The 18,545-nt window shown below is 42.2% G+C and overlaps 1 protein-coding gene across 1 annotated transcript; it reads left to right on the top strand.

Annotated features, from left to right (window-relative positions):
• The first annotated feature begins 4,613 nt into the window (after positions 1-4,613).
• LOC138608905 (transcriptional repressor scratch 1-like) lies at positions 4,614-14,019 on the top strand. Its single transcript, XM_069681489.1, has 2 exons — positions 4,614-4,963; positions 10,529-14,019. The coding sequence occupies exons 1-2, from the start codon at positions 4,840-4,842 to the stop codon at positions 11,302-11,304; spliced, it is 900 nt and encodes a 299-aa protein (XP_069537590.1). The 5' UTR covers positions 4,614-4,839; the 3' UTR covers positions 11,305-14,019.
• The last annotated feature ends 4,526 nt before the right edge of the window (positions 14,020-18,545 follow it).

Here is an 18,545-nt window from a genome sequence, read left to right on the forward strand (position 1 = left end):
TAGCTTGGAAGTTGCTAATGTTAGCTGTTTTCTAAAAGTCACAAAAATGTTTGCTTTAATATCACTTCATGTCCCTGCGACTTTTCCTTTTCCTTTTTCAATAGCTTATTATTCAGGAATCAATTAATACTTTGTGTTGTTTATTTGACTTGCAAACTGTAACATGGCTGTACAATGTTCTTTGAGCGGTTTAGGCTTCCCACCCTGACATGAAAATGTTAGCCATGTGAGCAGGTTAACAGGAGTTTGTGACTTTATTAAAAACGGATGTCATTTTAGGGAACTTGCTGGAAATACTAATGATGTGCTACATCTTGGGAGGACCGTCTTTCCTTTTTTGGGCTGCAGACAACTTGTCTGTATGGGTTGATGAAAGCACTTTAAAGTTTATGTTTGGGCTGGAAAACCAAAATGTGACGGCCCCTGACTGTGTGTCAGTGCTTCTCCTGCTGCCCTTTCCTTGCAGGTAGAGATGGGCAGAGCTAGTTACCCTGATGTCTTGCACCTGGGCACGCTGGGCCTGTTTAAGCTGGCATCTCAGCCTCTCTCTCTCTCTCTCTCTCTCACTCTCTCTCTCTCTCTCTCTCTCTCTCTCTCTCTCTCTCTCTCTGCTGCCATCAGCATACCGTTTGGTTTGTTGTCTTTGTTTTGCCTGTACAACACCACTGCAATCACCACTGATTTACAGCCTGCAGATACATTTCTTAGGCCTTTGTATTAGTTTCAATAGATTATTGTTTAACTTACTTTAAAACTGTGTGGTGAGGTGTCCCTCTTTGTCCAGCTCACTGAGCCTGGGCTGTGACAAAAACACTACGTGTAAAGGCGCTACAAACAATCACTGTCATCTTTAATAGGGAAACAGAGCTTATAATAAGACAGGCTTAGCTAAGTCAGATAGAAATGTGATATATTGATCTGTTAGAGCCTCAGACTGAATGTTCAAACACACACTGTTAACTGCTATATCTAATATTGTACAGTCCATCTTAGAGAGGACAAGAAATCCCTTCAATACATCAGCACATAAATAAAACAGCAACGGTAAGTGTCGACAAAAGAGACAGTCAGACTGCTAGTTAAAAAGCAGCACTCTGCAATGCACTTAACTAGACACACACACACACACACACACACATGCACAGGTTTAAAAAAGGACACACTCACAGACACACTCCCTCTCTCAAACATTTTCTCAATGAACTATAAAAATAGGTTAACTCCAAGGACCTCACTGAATAGAACTTACATAAACGCACACGTCACTGAATTACATCACACATCATCATCATCCTGCCCGTCTGTGTGTGTGTGTATGAATGGGGGTAGGGCTTTGGATCAGTGTGTGTGTGTGTGTGTGTGTGTATCGCTGTCTGCTGGCTGGAGGGAGAAATCTGTTTGTTTGAGTGTGTAAACACATAACAGTGCATCATGACTCTGCAACATGTCTCTTTCCTCAGACACGCAGACACACAGATATGCTGTAAATGAGACTAAGTACTGTGAAGATCTGACATTGTCCTTCTCTCTGGCTGTGAGAAACCATTCACTAAAAACACCTTCACCTAACTAAACTCATTGGCTAATAACGAGTCTGGATTTACGCACAGAGGACGTGATTGGCCCTGGAGGAGTGCTGATTTGCATAAAGGGAACTCAATTGGTCGACTGCAGTGTAAAAGCATTGACCTGTGTTCACTGCCACAAGAAGTTGGTTTTCAGTGGTTGATTGCATGGTTCTCCGTCCTTGAGGCAGGCTGGAACCATCAGGCAGGAGGGCGATTTAAACCAACAGTTACTGTTCCTTTTAGGGATGCACGATATTGGATTTTTTGCCAATATCCGATATGCCGATATTTTACAACTCATTTAGCCGATTACCGATACCGATATTTTTTCCCCGCACCTAATTGCAGAGATCATCAACTCTCTTCTGCATTGGAATTAGCGTACAGTATAATGGTGACACTCTTATCACATTTGTTACAACGGTTGGGGTGACGGGTCTTGAGATGGTTAATCAAGTTAGTAGTGTTGACAGACTTTGCCTTGGCTCCTCCTCGCATCACCGAAGCTGAGCAGTCATTGCAAATAGCAGTTTTGCTGTCTATTTGGGACACTTTGAAAAACTTCCACACCACGGACATTTTGGCTTCTAACTCTCTCATGCTGCAGGTAGACACACGTGACGTCATCACGCTGCGCCGCGCAGGTCTTCTTCGCGCTGGGGACATTGCGCCGAGGTCGGGCATTTAATCAAGTATGCAGCAGCCCATTATTTTATCTGTTAATTATATCGCCAGATATCTGCATTTTGGCCGATGTCCGATAGTTCATTTTTAAGCCAATATCAGCCGATACTGTTAACGTGCCGATAATATTGTGCATCCCCAGTTCCTTTACATTCGCAGTAACAAATATGATTTAAACAGCCATTTGAAACTTTTCACTTACTAAAATTGTAATGAAGGCATATATCAATAAACAATAACTGAGGATGTCGATTTTCAGAGCTTGTGATTCATTCTTATTGTTACAGATGCAAAGTTGTGCTTTGAAAGAAAACATTTATCAGTTCATATTTATTGTATCTTATACAACAGTTAGTTCTGACGTCTGATTGGACAAGAGGCATTCCATGAGTGGCGATATAGAGAACAACATCAATGGGACTTTTCACTATCTATGTATAACTCCGACTCAGCCAGGTGTTCCGAATACTGTTAATTAACATTGAATCACACAGCAGACTCTTATTTCACTGGTTGCTTTATAAATGAAATCAAACAGATAAATATACATCATACAAAGTAGCTGATCTGTGGTAACCTGTACACACAGAGTGCAGGAGAATGTTTGTGTTGCCTGGCAACAACAGTCCAGTTTCAGTTAAGCATGTGGAACGAGTTGAATTAGGAGCAAAAAACAATCTGTTGTTGATTATTACTGTTTACTACTATTTGCTGCTGGTTTAACTGTTGTCTAAAAGCAATATCACACTCAAGGTCACCTATGAGCAAATCACAGCCGTGATGATATTCACTACAACATCACTCCCTCTCACGTGATATTGCTTAATCAAGCTCTGGAGATTTAATAACAAGTTTAATTATCTCCTCATGTGGATATCACATGATGAAACAAATCATATTTACAGTGAAACATGTGAAGCTAAATTTAATCAGGTTGATGAACTGTGTGTGTTTGTGTGGATACAGCCAGCAGAGGTTTTAAAACTTAAAAGTGTACTTTTTTTAAAGAAAAGTTCTCGACAATCCTATTTTTTTTTATCTTACCCATAAACTGCATGACAAATTGAATCCAAGTACTTCTGGTTCTATTGTTTCACTTTAGCCTAGACTTTCAGTTTAGGCTATATTTAATGTAAGTCACTCTGAAAATGTTTATTAAAATGGCAAACATTTAAAATATATATATTTTTAAAACAATAGAAATGCAACAAAATGAAAATGATGCTAAGAAGTTAACTATGTCTGGTAGTCAGACTACCCTTTTCCTTCTTCATAAAAATCAGCGCGAGCGTGCACTTAAAACTACCTCATTAAATCCCTGCCCGGCCATCACCGCGCGCTGCTACTGGTCCCACAAGACAAGATGCTCTTTTTTTCATCTTCTGATGAATAAAATTAAGCACTTCCATCTCTCTCCCCCCACCCCCTCTCCTCGCGGCCTATAAAGCCGCAACAGCTGATCTCGTGCATCAGAAAGAGCCGCAGCTCCGCACGCGCCGTGGAGAGGATAAGAGAGAGGCAGAGAGGAGGAGAGGAGGCGAGAGTGTAAGAAAGAGAGAGTGAGCGACGGAGAGATGAGCTGTTCTAGTCTTCCAGCTGCAGGTTTTTTGAGCAATATTTATAAGGAACTGTGATGACATTTTGCCCGACTTTGAAGTCTTGCTCTCGAGACGATTTGTGGACTCGACGGTTTTCCTTTTGAACCCCTTTAACCTTCAGTTGCTCCCTGACCGTTAGCCGACCGTTTCACCTGTTATCTTTACACTTCGTTTGAAGGCACCGGCGCATCTAACGGCTTGTTTTCGACAGACATTCAGACTGTTTCGACTCACCCTCGTGGGAATTACCACCGGAGTGTGTTCCGTCTCGAGCAGAGGTATTTTCAAAGCGTCGGAAACTTCTTTTGTGTCTCCTTCTCCTCTGGTGTTGAACGGACTGTGGCTGTTAGCTGTGGCACGCGGGGAAAGGGGAGAGAGAGCTGAGGCTCGCGCGGAGCTGTCCGGTGCTGAAATTAAGAGACTTGCTGTAGGGGCACGAGGAGAACTGTTCTTGGAACTGTCCGCGTGCTGGAGACCAACGGTTTGGATGACGAAACAAACGGGCGACTTTCTATTTGAAGCAGCGGAATAAAATAACAAATAAACAAGAATAAGGGGACATTTTTTACTGCGTTTCTCATCTCCCATGTTGTCGAAACAGAAGTCAACACTGGAGCAGATTTATTTTATTTCTCCATTTTGACCTCTCAGAGCTCCACAGGTCTTCCAGTTGCGATTTATCCTGGGAAAACAAACCTTATAGTCTGCATTTGACAAACCTGAGCAGAATTAGACATGAGTTATGCTAAAAAGTAGAAGCACGTGAACGAGCGCTTGGTTTGTCTGGTCTCTAAAAGCCATGTGTCCTCTTCACTTAAAAGGCAGTTTGATCGGAGGGAGCAAACGCACATCGAGAAGCTGAAACCAGGGATTACATTTGAGTTAAAATCAGGCGATAAAGAGTTTCACCTGCAGGTCTGAAATCGGTTGGAAGAAAGAGGAAGAGCAAGTGTTTATTTTTCGACTGGAGGAGCAACTACTGTCCCATCATGCCTCGCTCTTTTTTGGTGAAGAAAGTGAAACTGGACGATTTCTCGGCTGCAGAGCTGGAGAGCTCATACGGTCACAGCAGAAGAGAAGAGCTCAGTCTGCGATTCCATCATCATGACAAAGGTTTGTCCCACCTACACACACTCACACTATCTGCCATACTTCATCCAGGGTATTTCTTTATCCGCAGATTTGAAGCGTTAGTCACGGCTGATTCAGACGGATAAGGAAAGGGAGAATTACAGGGTCAAACTGCGGTCACAACCCAAAAATACACCAATCAGAGGCAGTGAAATGTTCCTGTCTTGCAAAGATTTTTTTCCCCATGAAATATAATTGTGTGGAGAAACAGATCAAAGAGATAACAGGAGGTGAGAAAATGATCAGACTTAGCAAGTCACTGAGAACCAAACTCAGGGCTGTAAAAGAGACACACATTGTTTAAGCAATATAATGTAACCCTTCTCAAAGTCAGGTCAAAGGTCAGGGCAGAGCACAGGGGTCTTTCTCAAAAGCATGAATGTGAACTTTCCAACTTACCATGTAAAGTTGACGTATACATCACCTGTAAGAAATTACACCTATGAAAACGACGTGATGTAAAGCTGCGGATTTGTGAATTAAATTGTAAAATGTTTTGTCAAGGGCAGGCTCTCCATGTTTCAAACAGTGCCAGCATGCTTCCACACACTCTGCAATGAGTGTTGATGCCACATGAAAAACATACAGCTGGAATTAAATCCCTTTAGCTTGTTGCCCAGCTACTTAGATATACAGCACAGCAAACACATACTCAGCTCAGCCTTGTTGCTGACATTAACAAGTTAAGATTTCCTTTTAAAGCAACAGGGAGCCAGAGAGCTGAGTTTTCATGCAGGATATTACATTATGTCACATGCAGCGGGATTCTCTGTTGTTCTGTTGCCCAGTAAATTATTCAAATCAGGTTGTTTCCAGCAGCTGGGAGTCTCTCTCCAAGATCTAAACAATATTACGCGGCTACACTGATGCTTAATGGTTCCCACGCAGTGAATAATCCTGGATACACAGGCAAAATACAATAAAGACTCGGTGAGAGCGGGTCGGACATGCAGGAGACTTTCTGAGGTATTGATAAAACATTTGCCTCACGCTCGTGAACAGAAACTGCACTGTCTTACATTTGGCTTAAATATTGTTGTTTATGATTCTGGTGGTGTTCGGCCTGAAAGCTGTGTGCACTTTCACAGCCTTTCTGAATGTTATATCCACATTAATATAAAAATTCACAATCTTAAATCTGAAAGACCGAAAGCTTTGTAAAGCTTGTTTTGGTTTTATGGCACTTCTACTTCAATGCTTCACTCTCACTGCTCTCGTCTATCCTGTTTGAAGCAGTGACAGTCAGCTGTTTTCAGCAAATAAACTCCAATAAACAACACCTTATATCCAAAAGGCAAAATTTTACACCAATTTTTGAAAGCCAAAGTGCTACATGGTCTTTTTAGGAGTTAATGGAGACCAAAAAAAGAGCCAAAAATGGGAGAGTAAAGATTGGACTTGTGGAGTGGAATTATGTTGCGTAAAAAAAGTGATAGCCAACATCTTTGTCAAATCTCCTTAACAAGGTAATGTGTCTATCAGCTTGTTTTTGCCTCCTAGTGGCGCAATTTTAATAAAGGCAGCTTTGAGGCACTAGAGGAAGTATTGTGTCTGTCACAGCAGAGGAGGAGGTGAGTAACAGCGTTAGTGCAGCACGGCGGTTTTCACATTGTCACAAGGTCAAATGTGCGATGGAGAGATCCCAGGTGTTCTGATGTCACGGTGAACGGAGACACATGCAGCAGCAGCAGCAGCAGCAGCAGCAGCAGTGCGGCAGGCATGTAAAGACTGAGACTTCTATCCCTTGTTATAAATATAACAAGAGTTTGACTGAAACAGCTGCAGCTTGTTGCACACACACACAGATATACACACACAAATGCACATAAACGTACGCGCTCTGCTGTGTTTCTGTCAACTCGGCACATTTCCCAGGCAGCTTGCACAGCTGAGTGCACTGCATTACACACACACACACACACACACACACACACACACACACACACAGACATAGGGGAAGCAGTCAGTGACCTACAAGTGTCTAAAGCACACAAGTGTGCGTCAGTTACTGCTGGTTTGGATCAAAAATTAAATTGTAGCTTGCAGCTTTTCTCTCTCTCTCGCTCTTCCTCTTCATGCCTCACATCGCCTCTCTCCATGTTTCTTTCTCTTTCACGTTCTCTGTATTTCAAAGACGCACATAAAAGAGGGACAGCTTCGGTTTGGCAGAGTATTTTAATCTTTAATAAGCATTTAGAGGAGCTATCAGCTCTAATGCTGCTAAAGTGCTTTGAAATGAATACAGAGTTGACACAGCGAGACAGAGGCGGAGACGGTTTGAGAGGGACAACAGAGACAGTACGCAGACGTTCTGACTTACAGCAGGTGAGGTTTTTTTTTTATCGAGAGGGTACTGGGGAGTGGTCATGCTGAATTGGCAGGGATCATAGAAAGAGATTATATGGGAGAAACAGGCACTACACACTGTGTTCATACCTTCCTGAAACCAGTCAAATCCTCCATCCTGTCAGTCAAACATGAGCTCAGTCTGGTTCTTGATACTTTCACAGCAGGGTAAACAAACAGCCACAGAGGAGGGGACACGGTGCAAACTGAATACTGGAAGGAGATCAAATTGAAGTAACTTGTTTGCAGTGCACAAGAAATTTTCACCAGTAGCCAAAGGAAGTCAGGAAGTCCTTCCTGTCAACACACTGGTCTTGAACATATTGTGGGGGCACTGTGGCAGTTAAGCACCCCATATATAGAAGCTCAGTCATTACGCAGCAAGTTTAGGATGTGCAGAATTGGTAAAACCTTTGTCTACATGATACAGTAAAATCAGGCTTAATGCTGTGAGACGGTCGGGGTTGGGTTGAGAAGTTTAGTTCTTCACAAACTAAGTGAATAGTTTGATGTGGGAGGGAAAAACATGTTGGTCGCTTTTTGCACTTTTATAAACTTTCTTTTTCTTTTTTCAACTGTTGCCAGCAGCAGCTTAAGCCAGTGGTGGAGTGCAGCTATATATACGTCGACTAAAATGCTGTACATTAGTGCATATTTCAGGTAGCTTACTTTTACCTTACTTTAGAGAAATATACCCCAAGACAATTATTTGGCTATTTACTTTTCAGATCAAGATTTCAAATGCAAAACATGAGGAACTTTACATTAAAGAGGGGGTGTTATGCTGTTTCACATTTTAAGACATACACCTAATGTAACAATGTTGGATGTTCAGACTAAACGTGGGTGAAGTTTCAGATCTGTAGGTAAAAGTATGTTGGCGTAATCCCCAGGCTTCTCAGCTCAGTCTGCAGGCTGCTGTGAACGCCAGGATGCAGACTGTTTTTTCTTCACGCTGCACTCAGCAGGCTTCAGAGAGCTGGCCAATCAGACAAAAGCGGGCTTGAAGGGGCGGGGTTTCGGGGCGTTTCTTAAAGGGACAGAGCTGACTGAGTCGTTTCAGGCTTTATGAGGGCCCGCACAGAGCACCAGTGTGAGAAAAATGATGAGTTTTTGTAACTGTAAATTATGCTAAGCTACTCCACAGGTATCACAGAGTGAAATATGAAGCTCGAAATTAGCATAATACCTCCCCTTTAACTGTGATTCTTTAAGTACATTTTGCTAGTAATACTTGAGTTCTTTTATTTTTATTAAATGCAGGACAGAGTATTTTTAGACTTGAGTTTTTCTTCTCCTACAAAATGAATCTGACCACTGTGGAAGTGCCCCTAAGCAAGGCAGTGACCTTCCACTGAAGCTGTTCAGTGTCCACAGGCACAAGTCTGTAGTTTCCCTGGGAAGCTGCCAAACTGAGTGATTATGATGTTCTACAACATCTGAAAGGCCAGAGCTGTTCTTAGTCGAGTTAATAAGGGTTAAAAATGAACACTTGGTCACGTTTCAAAGCTTTACTCATGCTCTATAAAACAAGACACACACACTCACACAGGACTTTGTTCCAGAGTGCAATGATTGAATATTTATGATTCATGATTTTTCTTCTCTCTCCACATCTTTCCGACTCCCTCCATCTTTCGCTTTCTTCTTCTGTTGCTCCGTTTTAATGTTAAATCAGCAGGAGAGTTGTGAACAGCTTTGCCAAACCACCTAACCACCGTCACTGTATTGGTCCTACCACAACTTTAACCCTTCCCGGCTTCAATTCCAATTTTCTTTCTTTCCTTTCTGTCTATTGCAGTCAAGCTACTCGCTCAGCTTCTCTCTCGTCCCTCCCGCCCCTTCTGTCTATCCCCCATCTCTTGTTCTCATCGCATTATCGACCAACTTCTGAGCTTTCTCAGAACTGCATCATGAAATTATATTACCAGCAATAGTATCTCCTCTGCTGCCTGTGTCTGAATGCTCACAGAGTGCTAATTGAAATGGAGAGCTATCGATCGGCATGGATCCACAGGAGTCACGGCTGTGGGGTTTTAGCTACCAGACTTTTCCTGGGGTCGGTCCGAGCTCAGCCTGTTGAGTGTAAAAGCCAATAATAGAAATAATGAAGCCGCTGACATCATAACACGGCAACAAATAATTCATCAGCCTTTGCAGGAATATGCAGGTGGCTTAGGAATGTTTGACTCTCAGGCAAATAAACTTGTTTTGTTGAATGTGGTGTCAGGACGCCCTTGAGCAAAGCACGAGCTGCTGTAATAGAGACGCTCTGTGTACAGCCGTAGATGTTTTGACAGCTCCGATGTGTGACTGCGTAGCTGCAGACCTGTCAGGAAAAGGTGCAGTTGTTGAGGAGAGAGTGTGCTCACTGAACCCTCGTATGAAAAGTAAAGATTTCCCGCTGAGGGGAAAGTGTCTCCTCCTGGCTGGAAAAGACATAAAAGCACTTTACTGCCACTATAAATACCTCAACTCTTCTTCTCTGCTTTATACAACCTCAGAAAACGGTTGCGTTCTCGACAAACCTCTAAATGTGTCTCCTGTGGCCGCTTTCGTCTCGTACAGATGCATGTTGATAGAAAATAAAACAAGCATTCATCTTAAAACATAATGCACACGCTGTTAATGTGATCCTGGGCGGTCCGATTGATATTTAGAAACCAGAGACGCCAGCCTGTAATCAGTAATATTATCAGGAGACAACATGTGAAGCAGCTCTCTGAATAATGAATGAACTTCAGTGAATGAGTTTGATTTGTGGCCTGCGTTTTTACAATTATAAGAAATCTTAATTGTATCTGCAGCAGTGGATACTCGGAGTCCCCGGGGTCCTCGGGATGACTCATAAAACTCACTCTGTAAAAATTGTGCAAGTTTGTGGCACTCACTTAGCTCCCTGTAAAGATTACCACACCAGTTTCTTCCTTGTGACTCACTGCAGCAGTGTGCTCGATCGATACATAAATTATAATAGATTACAACTTAATATTTTGGGAGGATAACGGGACATAAATTGCCTTATACAAAATTCAGCACTTCCTGTTTGCCTCTGCACTCCTGCCTTCTACTCAAAACCCAAAATGTTCCAATATTTTAGAGATTCAAAAGGATGTAGAGCCCTTTCCTGTGTCAGAGTCTAATTTCCAATCAATCCCTGTGTCACTGTCAAATCATTAACCTCCTCCTCTCTCTCCTCAGGCTACGTCAGCGATTATCTGAGTCCGTCTCCTTACGATGACGTGGTGGGAAGTGACTCTTCCGTCATCTCCAAAGTACCCTCCCCGAGCCATCCGTCAATCATCTATGGCCGCATCGACGACACCTATTCCGGTATCCATGGGGACATCCACGGTGACTCTGACCAGCCGGACAGCCCGCGGTCCGAGGTGTCGTCATCGGCGGGTGGATACATCAACGGGGACGCGGCCGTTAGCGAGGGCTACACGGTTGACGCGTTTTTCATCATGGACGGACGGTCGAGGAGAAAAGCCGCGGTGACTCCCCGAGGAGCCACGCAACGGCACACCTGCAGCGAGTGCGGCAAAACCTACGCCACCTCCTCCAACCTGAGCCGGCACAAGCAGACGCACCGGAGCATCGACAGCAAGATGGCCAAGAAGTGCCCGACGTGTGGGAAAGTCTACGTCTCCATGCCGGCCATGGCCATGCACCTGCTGACCCATGACCTCAAGCACAAGTGCGACGTGTGCGGCAAAGCGTTCAGCCGGCCGTGGCTGCTGCAGGGTCACATGCGCTCGCACACGGGGGAGAAGCCGTTCGGGTGTGCGCACTGTGGCAAGGCGTTCGCCGACCGGTCGAACCTGCGAGCTCACATGCAGACGCACTCGGCCTTCAAGCACTACAAGTGTAAACGTTGTGACAAGACGTTTGCACTCAAGAGTTACCTGAACAAGCACTACGAGTCGGCGTGCTTCAAGGGGGCTTTCTCCCCGATGAGCTCGCTGGGGGAATGATGCAGTCAGAAAGGTTGACTGGAGTTTTTTTTAAGTTGATTTAAATCAGATTATACTGGCCTCACTCCCTATTTTTCTGCGACAAGAAGACCAGTATGCCTGAGCACTAAAGGGAGGATCACGAGACAAAGGAGAAGAAAATAGACTGAGGACATGTCTGTTTCTATCCCTCTGATCCCCTCCTTGTCTCCTCCTTCCTCATCAAGGAGTGAAAAGTTCCCGATGCTTGATTTAGATTGTCACCTGCGTCAGTAAGATGCGTCCCCGTCTGAGGCTGTTTTGATTATCTGTGAAGATAAATAAAGCACAGCACATCTAGCTCATCATTTTACATCAAGATACCTAGATCTATTTACGTCCATATCTATCCTCGTCCCGTGACGAAACCACTCTGAAGCACAACTCCTCTCCCACCTCTTTGTCTTCCCGAGACAGGAATATCACAGGACTTTAACGCATGAATCACATCTTCAGTTTTCTTGCAAAGAGATTTAATGAACTTTTCGTATTTACTGCTCTTTTTTAAAAACAGAAACACTTATGATCGAAGGGTACACCTGGTATCCTGCTTTTCAAACTGACCTTGGACTGAACTTAACGGAAGCATCAAAACAAAGAAATGAGCGTTTGTTCTCTTTACACCAGTTCCATGCTTTGTCTACTTCACTGTGTCCAATATGGCCGCTATTTAATCCACACAGAGCTGTCATAGAATACCTTTGTAGGCAGGAAATAATAGATTTTTAGTCTTAAATTGGCACAGTTATTTGTTATTTTTGGCATTTGAGCTTTACTCGACAGCGAACAGCGGACAGTCAGAGGGAATTAGTTTGACAAAGTGGATCTCCATGGCTGAAAACTCCCGCTGAGCCACCAGGGTATTCTTTAACAAACAGTGTTTTCCTACAACCTGATGTTGTTTTGTTTTATTGGTGAGAGTCAGACGAGGATCCGGACATTAAAAATGTCCCGATTCTCCTCAAAAGGTCAAACCTTTCTTAGAAGTCTTTTTGTTTCCACTCAGTCTTTTTCTACGCGTCTATTTATTGCCTAATTTATTTATTTATTGTTTTGATTTTGCACTTTACTTTCTTATGTTACTTTGTTACATTTTGCCTTTGTTACAAATATGCCAAAGCATTTGACACTTTCTAATTACCGATATTTTTACTTTTGTCCGCCACTTTAATTATAAAAACTACTGCATGCAAAAAATAACAATAGCCTAATAATGGAATCTATGCCAATTTTATGAACCTTTGGGATATTTTGCCAAACCTCTTAGATAAACGGGCATATTAAGCAAATTTCTGTCTTGGGCAATATTTCATTAATATCCGATAGAGCAATAATGCATGATATTTTTGAAGAGACGTCAGTCATAACTGCTTGTAACATCTTGATTTTTTCAAGTACTCTTCTATGTAGTTATGAGAAATGAAATTTCAGGGAGTTAACAAACCAAGTTAGTGTTAAATATGGAGGGTTGGGTCAAGGGCTCGGGTTTAGAGGAGTTGTGACGCTGATTCTTTGAGGCTTTCCCAATTTTCCAACCTCTGATGATTTAGTATCTAATAACCTCTAAATAAAACGCCTCCTAGTTATAACGCTATGTTGGCATCATTAGCTTGTTGGCGGCGTATTAGCATTATGAACTGTCAGGGCTTTCAAAGGTTCACACAAGACGGCACAACTCCTCTAAGTGGAGGGCTCCGGGTTGGGTCGGGACGGGTCTTTTTGTACATGGTTTATGCACTGCCTGCCTCGTATTATTACTCTAAAATATTGTAGAAAGTAGAAGGTACTACTGTAGGCCTCTGGTGCTGAAACATGAACGAAAAATGTGAAACCCACAACAAGATGTGGTGCCGATGACTCCCACCGAAAGATCAGTGTTTCTCCATGAATTTGTTAACTCCACGTGAGGAGCTAACAACGCTCCCTGCACAGTCGTTTTTTCTTCCCATCCTCTCCGGCTGTTGTGAGGTTGCTGTTGCGATCCCCGATGCAATTATAAAGATTGCTGAGGAAGAATCGAAGACATTTGCTCAATATTTCAGCACCAGAGCGCACCGACAAACACTTAGATTCTACTATGAACTACTGTAGCCTACTATAGCCACAAGCTAGTTTACCTATTCTTATATAAAAGCACTTCCTCTTACGGATTATATCTTACAACTTTTTTGTGTTCGAAGATAGTAGCACAATGAAAGAGTTTAGTTTCAGGTAGAAAACGCCTTGTATGTAGAAATAACCTCTGTCTCCTTTTTCTACGATGATGAATCAAAGGTAAAAAAAACAACAGAGATGCTGAAATGACACAAGCTGTGTTGTCCTTAAATAACGCGTGACAAATGACGTGTTATCAATCGACAACTATATTACACATTGTGTCATTTTCATGTACGTGAGAGCATCTTCACCACACCTTTTTTTAAGAGTGAATAAAAAAACTCGACTATTTTGCGGCAAGAGGCCTTGTAAATAAGCACTGATGTGACTTTGGAGTACGCTGATTTCTACAGATCTGTATAGAGTGACAGTGATGACGATGATGATGATGATGATGATGATGACATGGATGATGATCAAGGTGATGATTTTTTCTGGAGCTTCCTGATTTGTTTTGAGTTCTTCCTCTGAGGTTTTTTTGGGACCTCCTGTGGCGGTTCCAAACGATGTAAAGCACAAAGACAACACTGGGCATTTTGTTTCACTTCCTAAATAAAAACTAGTTTGAAAAAGTCGTGCCAATATGTCTCTGTTTTCTGTACCGAAAGTAATAATCATGATGAGGTAACACAATGGTGATTGAGCCTATGGCCCAATGATGAAAGTCTTTGCATTTGCAGTATTACAGCCTGGGTGTCTGCGACGACTTTCACGGAAAAAAATCAAAAGCGGCGCCCACTTAGTGACGCTTTTTCCATCACCCAGCAGTGGTTGGTCTGCCAGAGAAGGTAGGCGGAGCTTAGCGGCTGGTAATCTACTATGGCTGAGCGAACAAAGAAAAGATCGATGACTACAGACACAACTTCAAAAATAAATGAAAATCCAAAGAAATAGAAACAAACTCGACGCTCAGATGAAGGCAAACAGTCTGAAAAGGAAAGCAACCGTCAGCGAGGAAACCCAAGAGTTACAACCGGAGCCAACCGTGGACGTCACACATGCGACACTGTCTGGATATCTGGGAAGTGTGCTCCCGCAATTACCGTTTATCACCATAGGTGGCGCCAAAGAGAACGAAACTGAGATCTTCAAGATTATAATTTAACAAGTGTCATGATTAAGATTTAAGCTTTTTTTAGTCAACATCCACCCAGTTTTTCATAGTGATTTATGACTAACAATTTAGCTAGCAATGAGGGACGTAGTTAAAGACGTTTTCGCTGTTTAAATTTTCTACACACATGCAGAACTTTTAAGGGATAATCCGGTGATTTACATCCCAAAGACGAATGAAATTAGGGTTTGCAGCCATGCTAGTGGCTCTGTGAGGCTGTGTAAATGTTTATTGCAGCAGCAGAATGTAGCTCGTGTTTGGCGCCTGAGCTCTAACCTCAGATTTATTTTACATACAGAAATGTGAGGAGTGGTGAGATAATATCTTAAACCCCCCCCGGCCGGAGCCTGCAGGTGGATGCTGGGGTGGTGGTGGGGCTGAAAGTGTGAGCGCAGTACTGGTGCAGGGCAGCGGTGGTGAAGACAGAGCAGAGCGAGAGAGACCGGAAACTTGCAGCTTAAATAGACAAAGTGGGAGGAAGTGTTGGGTGTCAGGTGACGGTGGAGAATGACGCATGTGAAGTTTGAAATCAGCGCCTGAACTAACTATGATGTGTTCCAATTTTAAACAGGTCACGCAAACGAGACCAGACTTCACCTCATTATTGACCTTTTCTGGGAAATTATGATATAATTCAGGACATAGGAGCATTCTTTGGAAATCTATACAGCGCATTTGGAATATTTGTCTAATTTGGGGGTTATTACAGAAGTTTGCGACACACAGCCTGTTGCATGTTAACGGTCAACTCTGTGCTGCTCGCCAAAGGTTTTTCAAAGTTGGGAAAGAGATGAAGAAACTGAAAAATAGCCTATATTCCTGAATGAGATGAATGATATCTTTTGGATATGTGTAAGTATTGCAACACCGGCCTTTAGAAGAAGAAGGAAAAACAAATAAAGGAGAGAGAAGGCGTTCCTCTTCGTTCTGACATTATTATCCCGTGACTATCAGTGGAACAGACAAACTGGACTTGGTTGAAGTTCTTGAAGATGTCTTTCCGATGAGAGAACTTCAACAAAGTCCAGTTGTCTTTCGGATTAAGCTTCGAATTACCATGACCTGGATGAACCTTCACAGACATCTCGGCGGAACAGTCATTTTCATTAGCCAGTAGAAAAACAGACCGAGAGTCATGTTGCTTACGTGTATTCAAGCCTGAGTTGTCCACCACGGAGGACCTTATATAAACTGTTTTTATATTATTACAATTATAGACGGGTTCATTGACTTTCATGTGTAAAATCAGTGCAGTGACCCTTTAAAGAATGTTTATATGCATGTTATCAGCTGTTATGCAAAGACCACAGAGTCCTGCAGAATGATCTTTACAGCCTCTGCATGTCATCATGTTCGCTGTGGGGTAGGACTGTTTTAAAAGAGCCTCTCAAAGCGGCCGGCCCTTCGGTATTTAATATTGATTACTAATCATGTTAATAATCATGTGGTGTACAATAATAATAATATAATGTATAAAAGATAAATGAATGTTGTTTTTGGCCGCTGTGCTTTCATTACTCAGTAAACGGTTAATTAGTGTTTTGTAAAACATTCATTAAGATGATTTGCCTCCAGTATAAAATACAGGAAGTGATTATTATTTACAACGCTCGCTCTCTCTCTCTCTCTCTTTTTCCCTGTGGCGAATGTGTAGAGGTCAAAATCTCAACATTAAGTGTGTGTGTGTGTGTGTGTGACTTTAATTGCTTGTGTGGGGTCTCATACATGAACAGGGAAGCTGATGTGAGGGCAATGTCTTTAACCTTGATAACGCTGCGACACAATGTGTGTGTGTGTGGTGTTCATCTGCATGTGTGTGATTGTAAATAATTAATTTTATTAGATAAACACAGCGGTAATTTTGTGTATCATGCAGTTTGATCTTTTTGTTGAAACGGGGTGTTAAGGTTGTAAATATGGACAAGAAAGCGGACCTCATAAAGATGAACACATTGCTATTTTAATGATGTAATAAACGTAATGAGATGTTGCTCCTGTTAATAATGTCGGCTCTACAATTTCAGTTGGCCCCTCTGTGATCAGTAATAGTTTATTTTGCAACACAGAACCTTTGAAACAATGTTAACTTATTAAAAAATCATAACAAGCTTCTACATTATGCAGCTTGACCCAAAACAAAAAGTGCAAATTGTGCAGCTTATAAGCACAAAATGACGCAGCTTTTTTGGGCAGCAACAAATGTGTCTGAAGCGTATAGGCCAAAAAGCTTCTGCCAACATGTGCGCACAAATTGATAATAGTTTAGTTAAGCGTGTTCATGTTGAAGTGCAAGTGAGGTTCTAATCAATAAGACTGTCCGAAAGAAAACGTACAGGAGGACAGTCACACGCCGGAGACGTCAACCACCGAAGTTTGTCGTGATTTATCACAATTTCTTTACAATGAAAAAAGTTTTCCCAAACAAAATTTCCCAAAACAAAAGAGTCCACATTTTTCAATTACAGTGTGAGAAACCAGGATATTTAATTTAGCTTAGAGTACCTGTGTTGTCTGGCGAAATATGTCTTCGTATTAGTATCATCTGATGGTTTTAAACCCTAAGTTCTTTTAGTATCCATCACTGTCAAAAACAAGATAAAGAATCAGCCGTCCACTGATGGGGAATTTCAGCTAAATGCTAGCCTTAGCATGCTCCAATTGGCAATGCTAACAAGATGATGTTCATCATCCCTAAATATTAAATCCGTAGTTTAACTTTAACTCACCCGACTGGCTTCATCAGACGGCCCCACATTAGCTTTAGCTAGCGTGACTAACCAACACGTGCTCTCTCTGGATTATTGGAATGGGTCTCAGTAACTTGAACAACTATTGGCCATACGGAGGATCCCATCGACTGCAATTGGCGACTATCTGCCAGTACTTTACCTCTAAAGACAAATGACCTTCTATTAAAAGCTGATTGATTTTCTCCTATTCCTACTAAAGATATTGATTTCCTTATATTGCCTTTGGTCCGCTAATGATACTAATTCTAACACTCACTGGACCTGAAAGAAAGGCTTCCTAGCTATAATAGCTACTGTCATAGTGTGTGTGTGTGTGTGTGTGTGTGTGTGTGTGTGTGTGTGTGTGTGTATTTTGCACAAACATCTATGAAATCCATACTAGCATTGTTTTACTGTGTTACTTCACATTACATTACATCAGTCTGAACCAGTATGGATCCACTGAAACAAATGGAGCATCACAGCTGCGTTTAACCGAAGAGGAAATACATAAGATATGTGGCAAACACAGATTACACTACTGGTACTTGTTGACATCAAAAACTATTCACTACTTTTATAAATTGTAAGATCTTGAAATCAGTGGCTGAATGGATATGTTGTTATGAGTTAGCCCTGACCCATTTTTGGGGATGTCAATATCTCAAGAAGTACTGCATGGATTTCCATAAAATGTTGTACTTACATTCATGTCTCCCAAAAGATATATCTTTCCAATTTTGATGACCCCCTGACCTGTGCTCTACCGCCACCAGCAGGTTGAATGTTGTCATTTTGAGTGAAATGCGTAACCAACAACCACCTGGATTTTCATGAAATCTGGGAGAGACTTTCATGGTCCCAGGAGGGCAGATGTTACAGTGCTAACATGCTAAACCATGCAGGTAAATGGAATTAAAATGTATCTGCTGTAACTATGCTAAACTAAATTCACTTCTGTTTTTCCAGTGGCATCATCAGGTCTAACATTTGTGTAGTCTAGTACCTCCAAACATCTGCAAATGTAAGACAGACACCTTAGATTTACTGTGCGCTTAGTGTATATTAGCATTGCTAGCATGAACAGGAATGATGTAAACAACAAACCTCCCCAACACGAGCATGCTAGCACTGTCAGTTTGAGCATGTTAGCAGTTAGCTCAGAGCACCAGAGCTGCTAGCTCTACTGTTAACTCTTAGCCATGTTATTAGAAGAGACAACA

This window comes from Semicossyphus pulcher, unplaced genomic scaffold (genome assembly GCF_022749685.1).
Source record: "Semicossyphus pulcher isolate SPU_LCO1_2020_fin unplaced genomic scaffold, fSemPul1.0.p SCAF_5, whole genome shotgun sequence".
Classification (NCBI taxonomy): domain Eukaryota; kingdom Metazoa; phylum Chordata; class Actinopteri; order Labriformes; family Labridae; genus Semicossyphus; species Semicossyphus pulcher.

Excerpts from the sequence above, each read along its gene's own strand:
- LOC138608905 (XM_069681489.1), top strand. The coding sequence starts at position 4,840 with ATGCCTCGCTCTTTTTTGGTGAAGAAAGTGAAACTGGACGATTTCTCG. Across the intron at positions 4,964-10,528 it reads ATTCCATCATCATGACAAAG|GCTACGTCAGCGATTATCTG; the intron begins GTTTGTCCCACC and ends CTCTCTCCTCAG.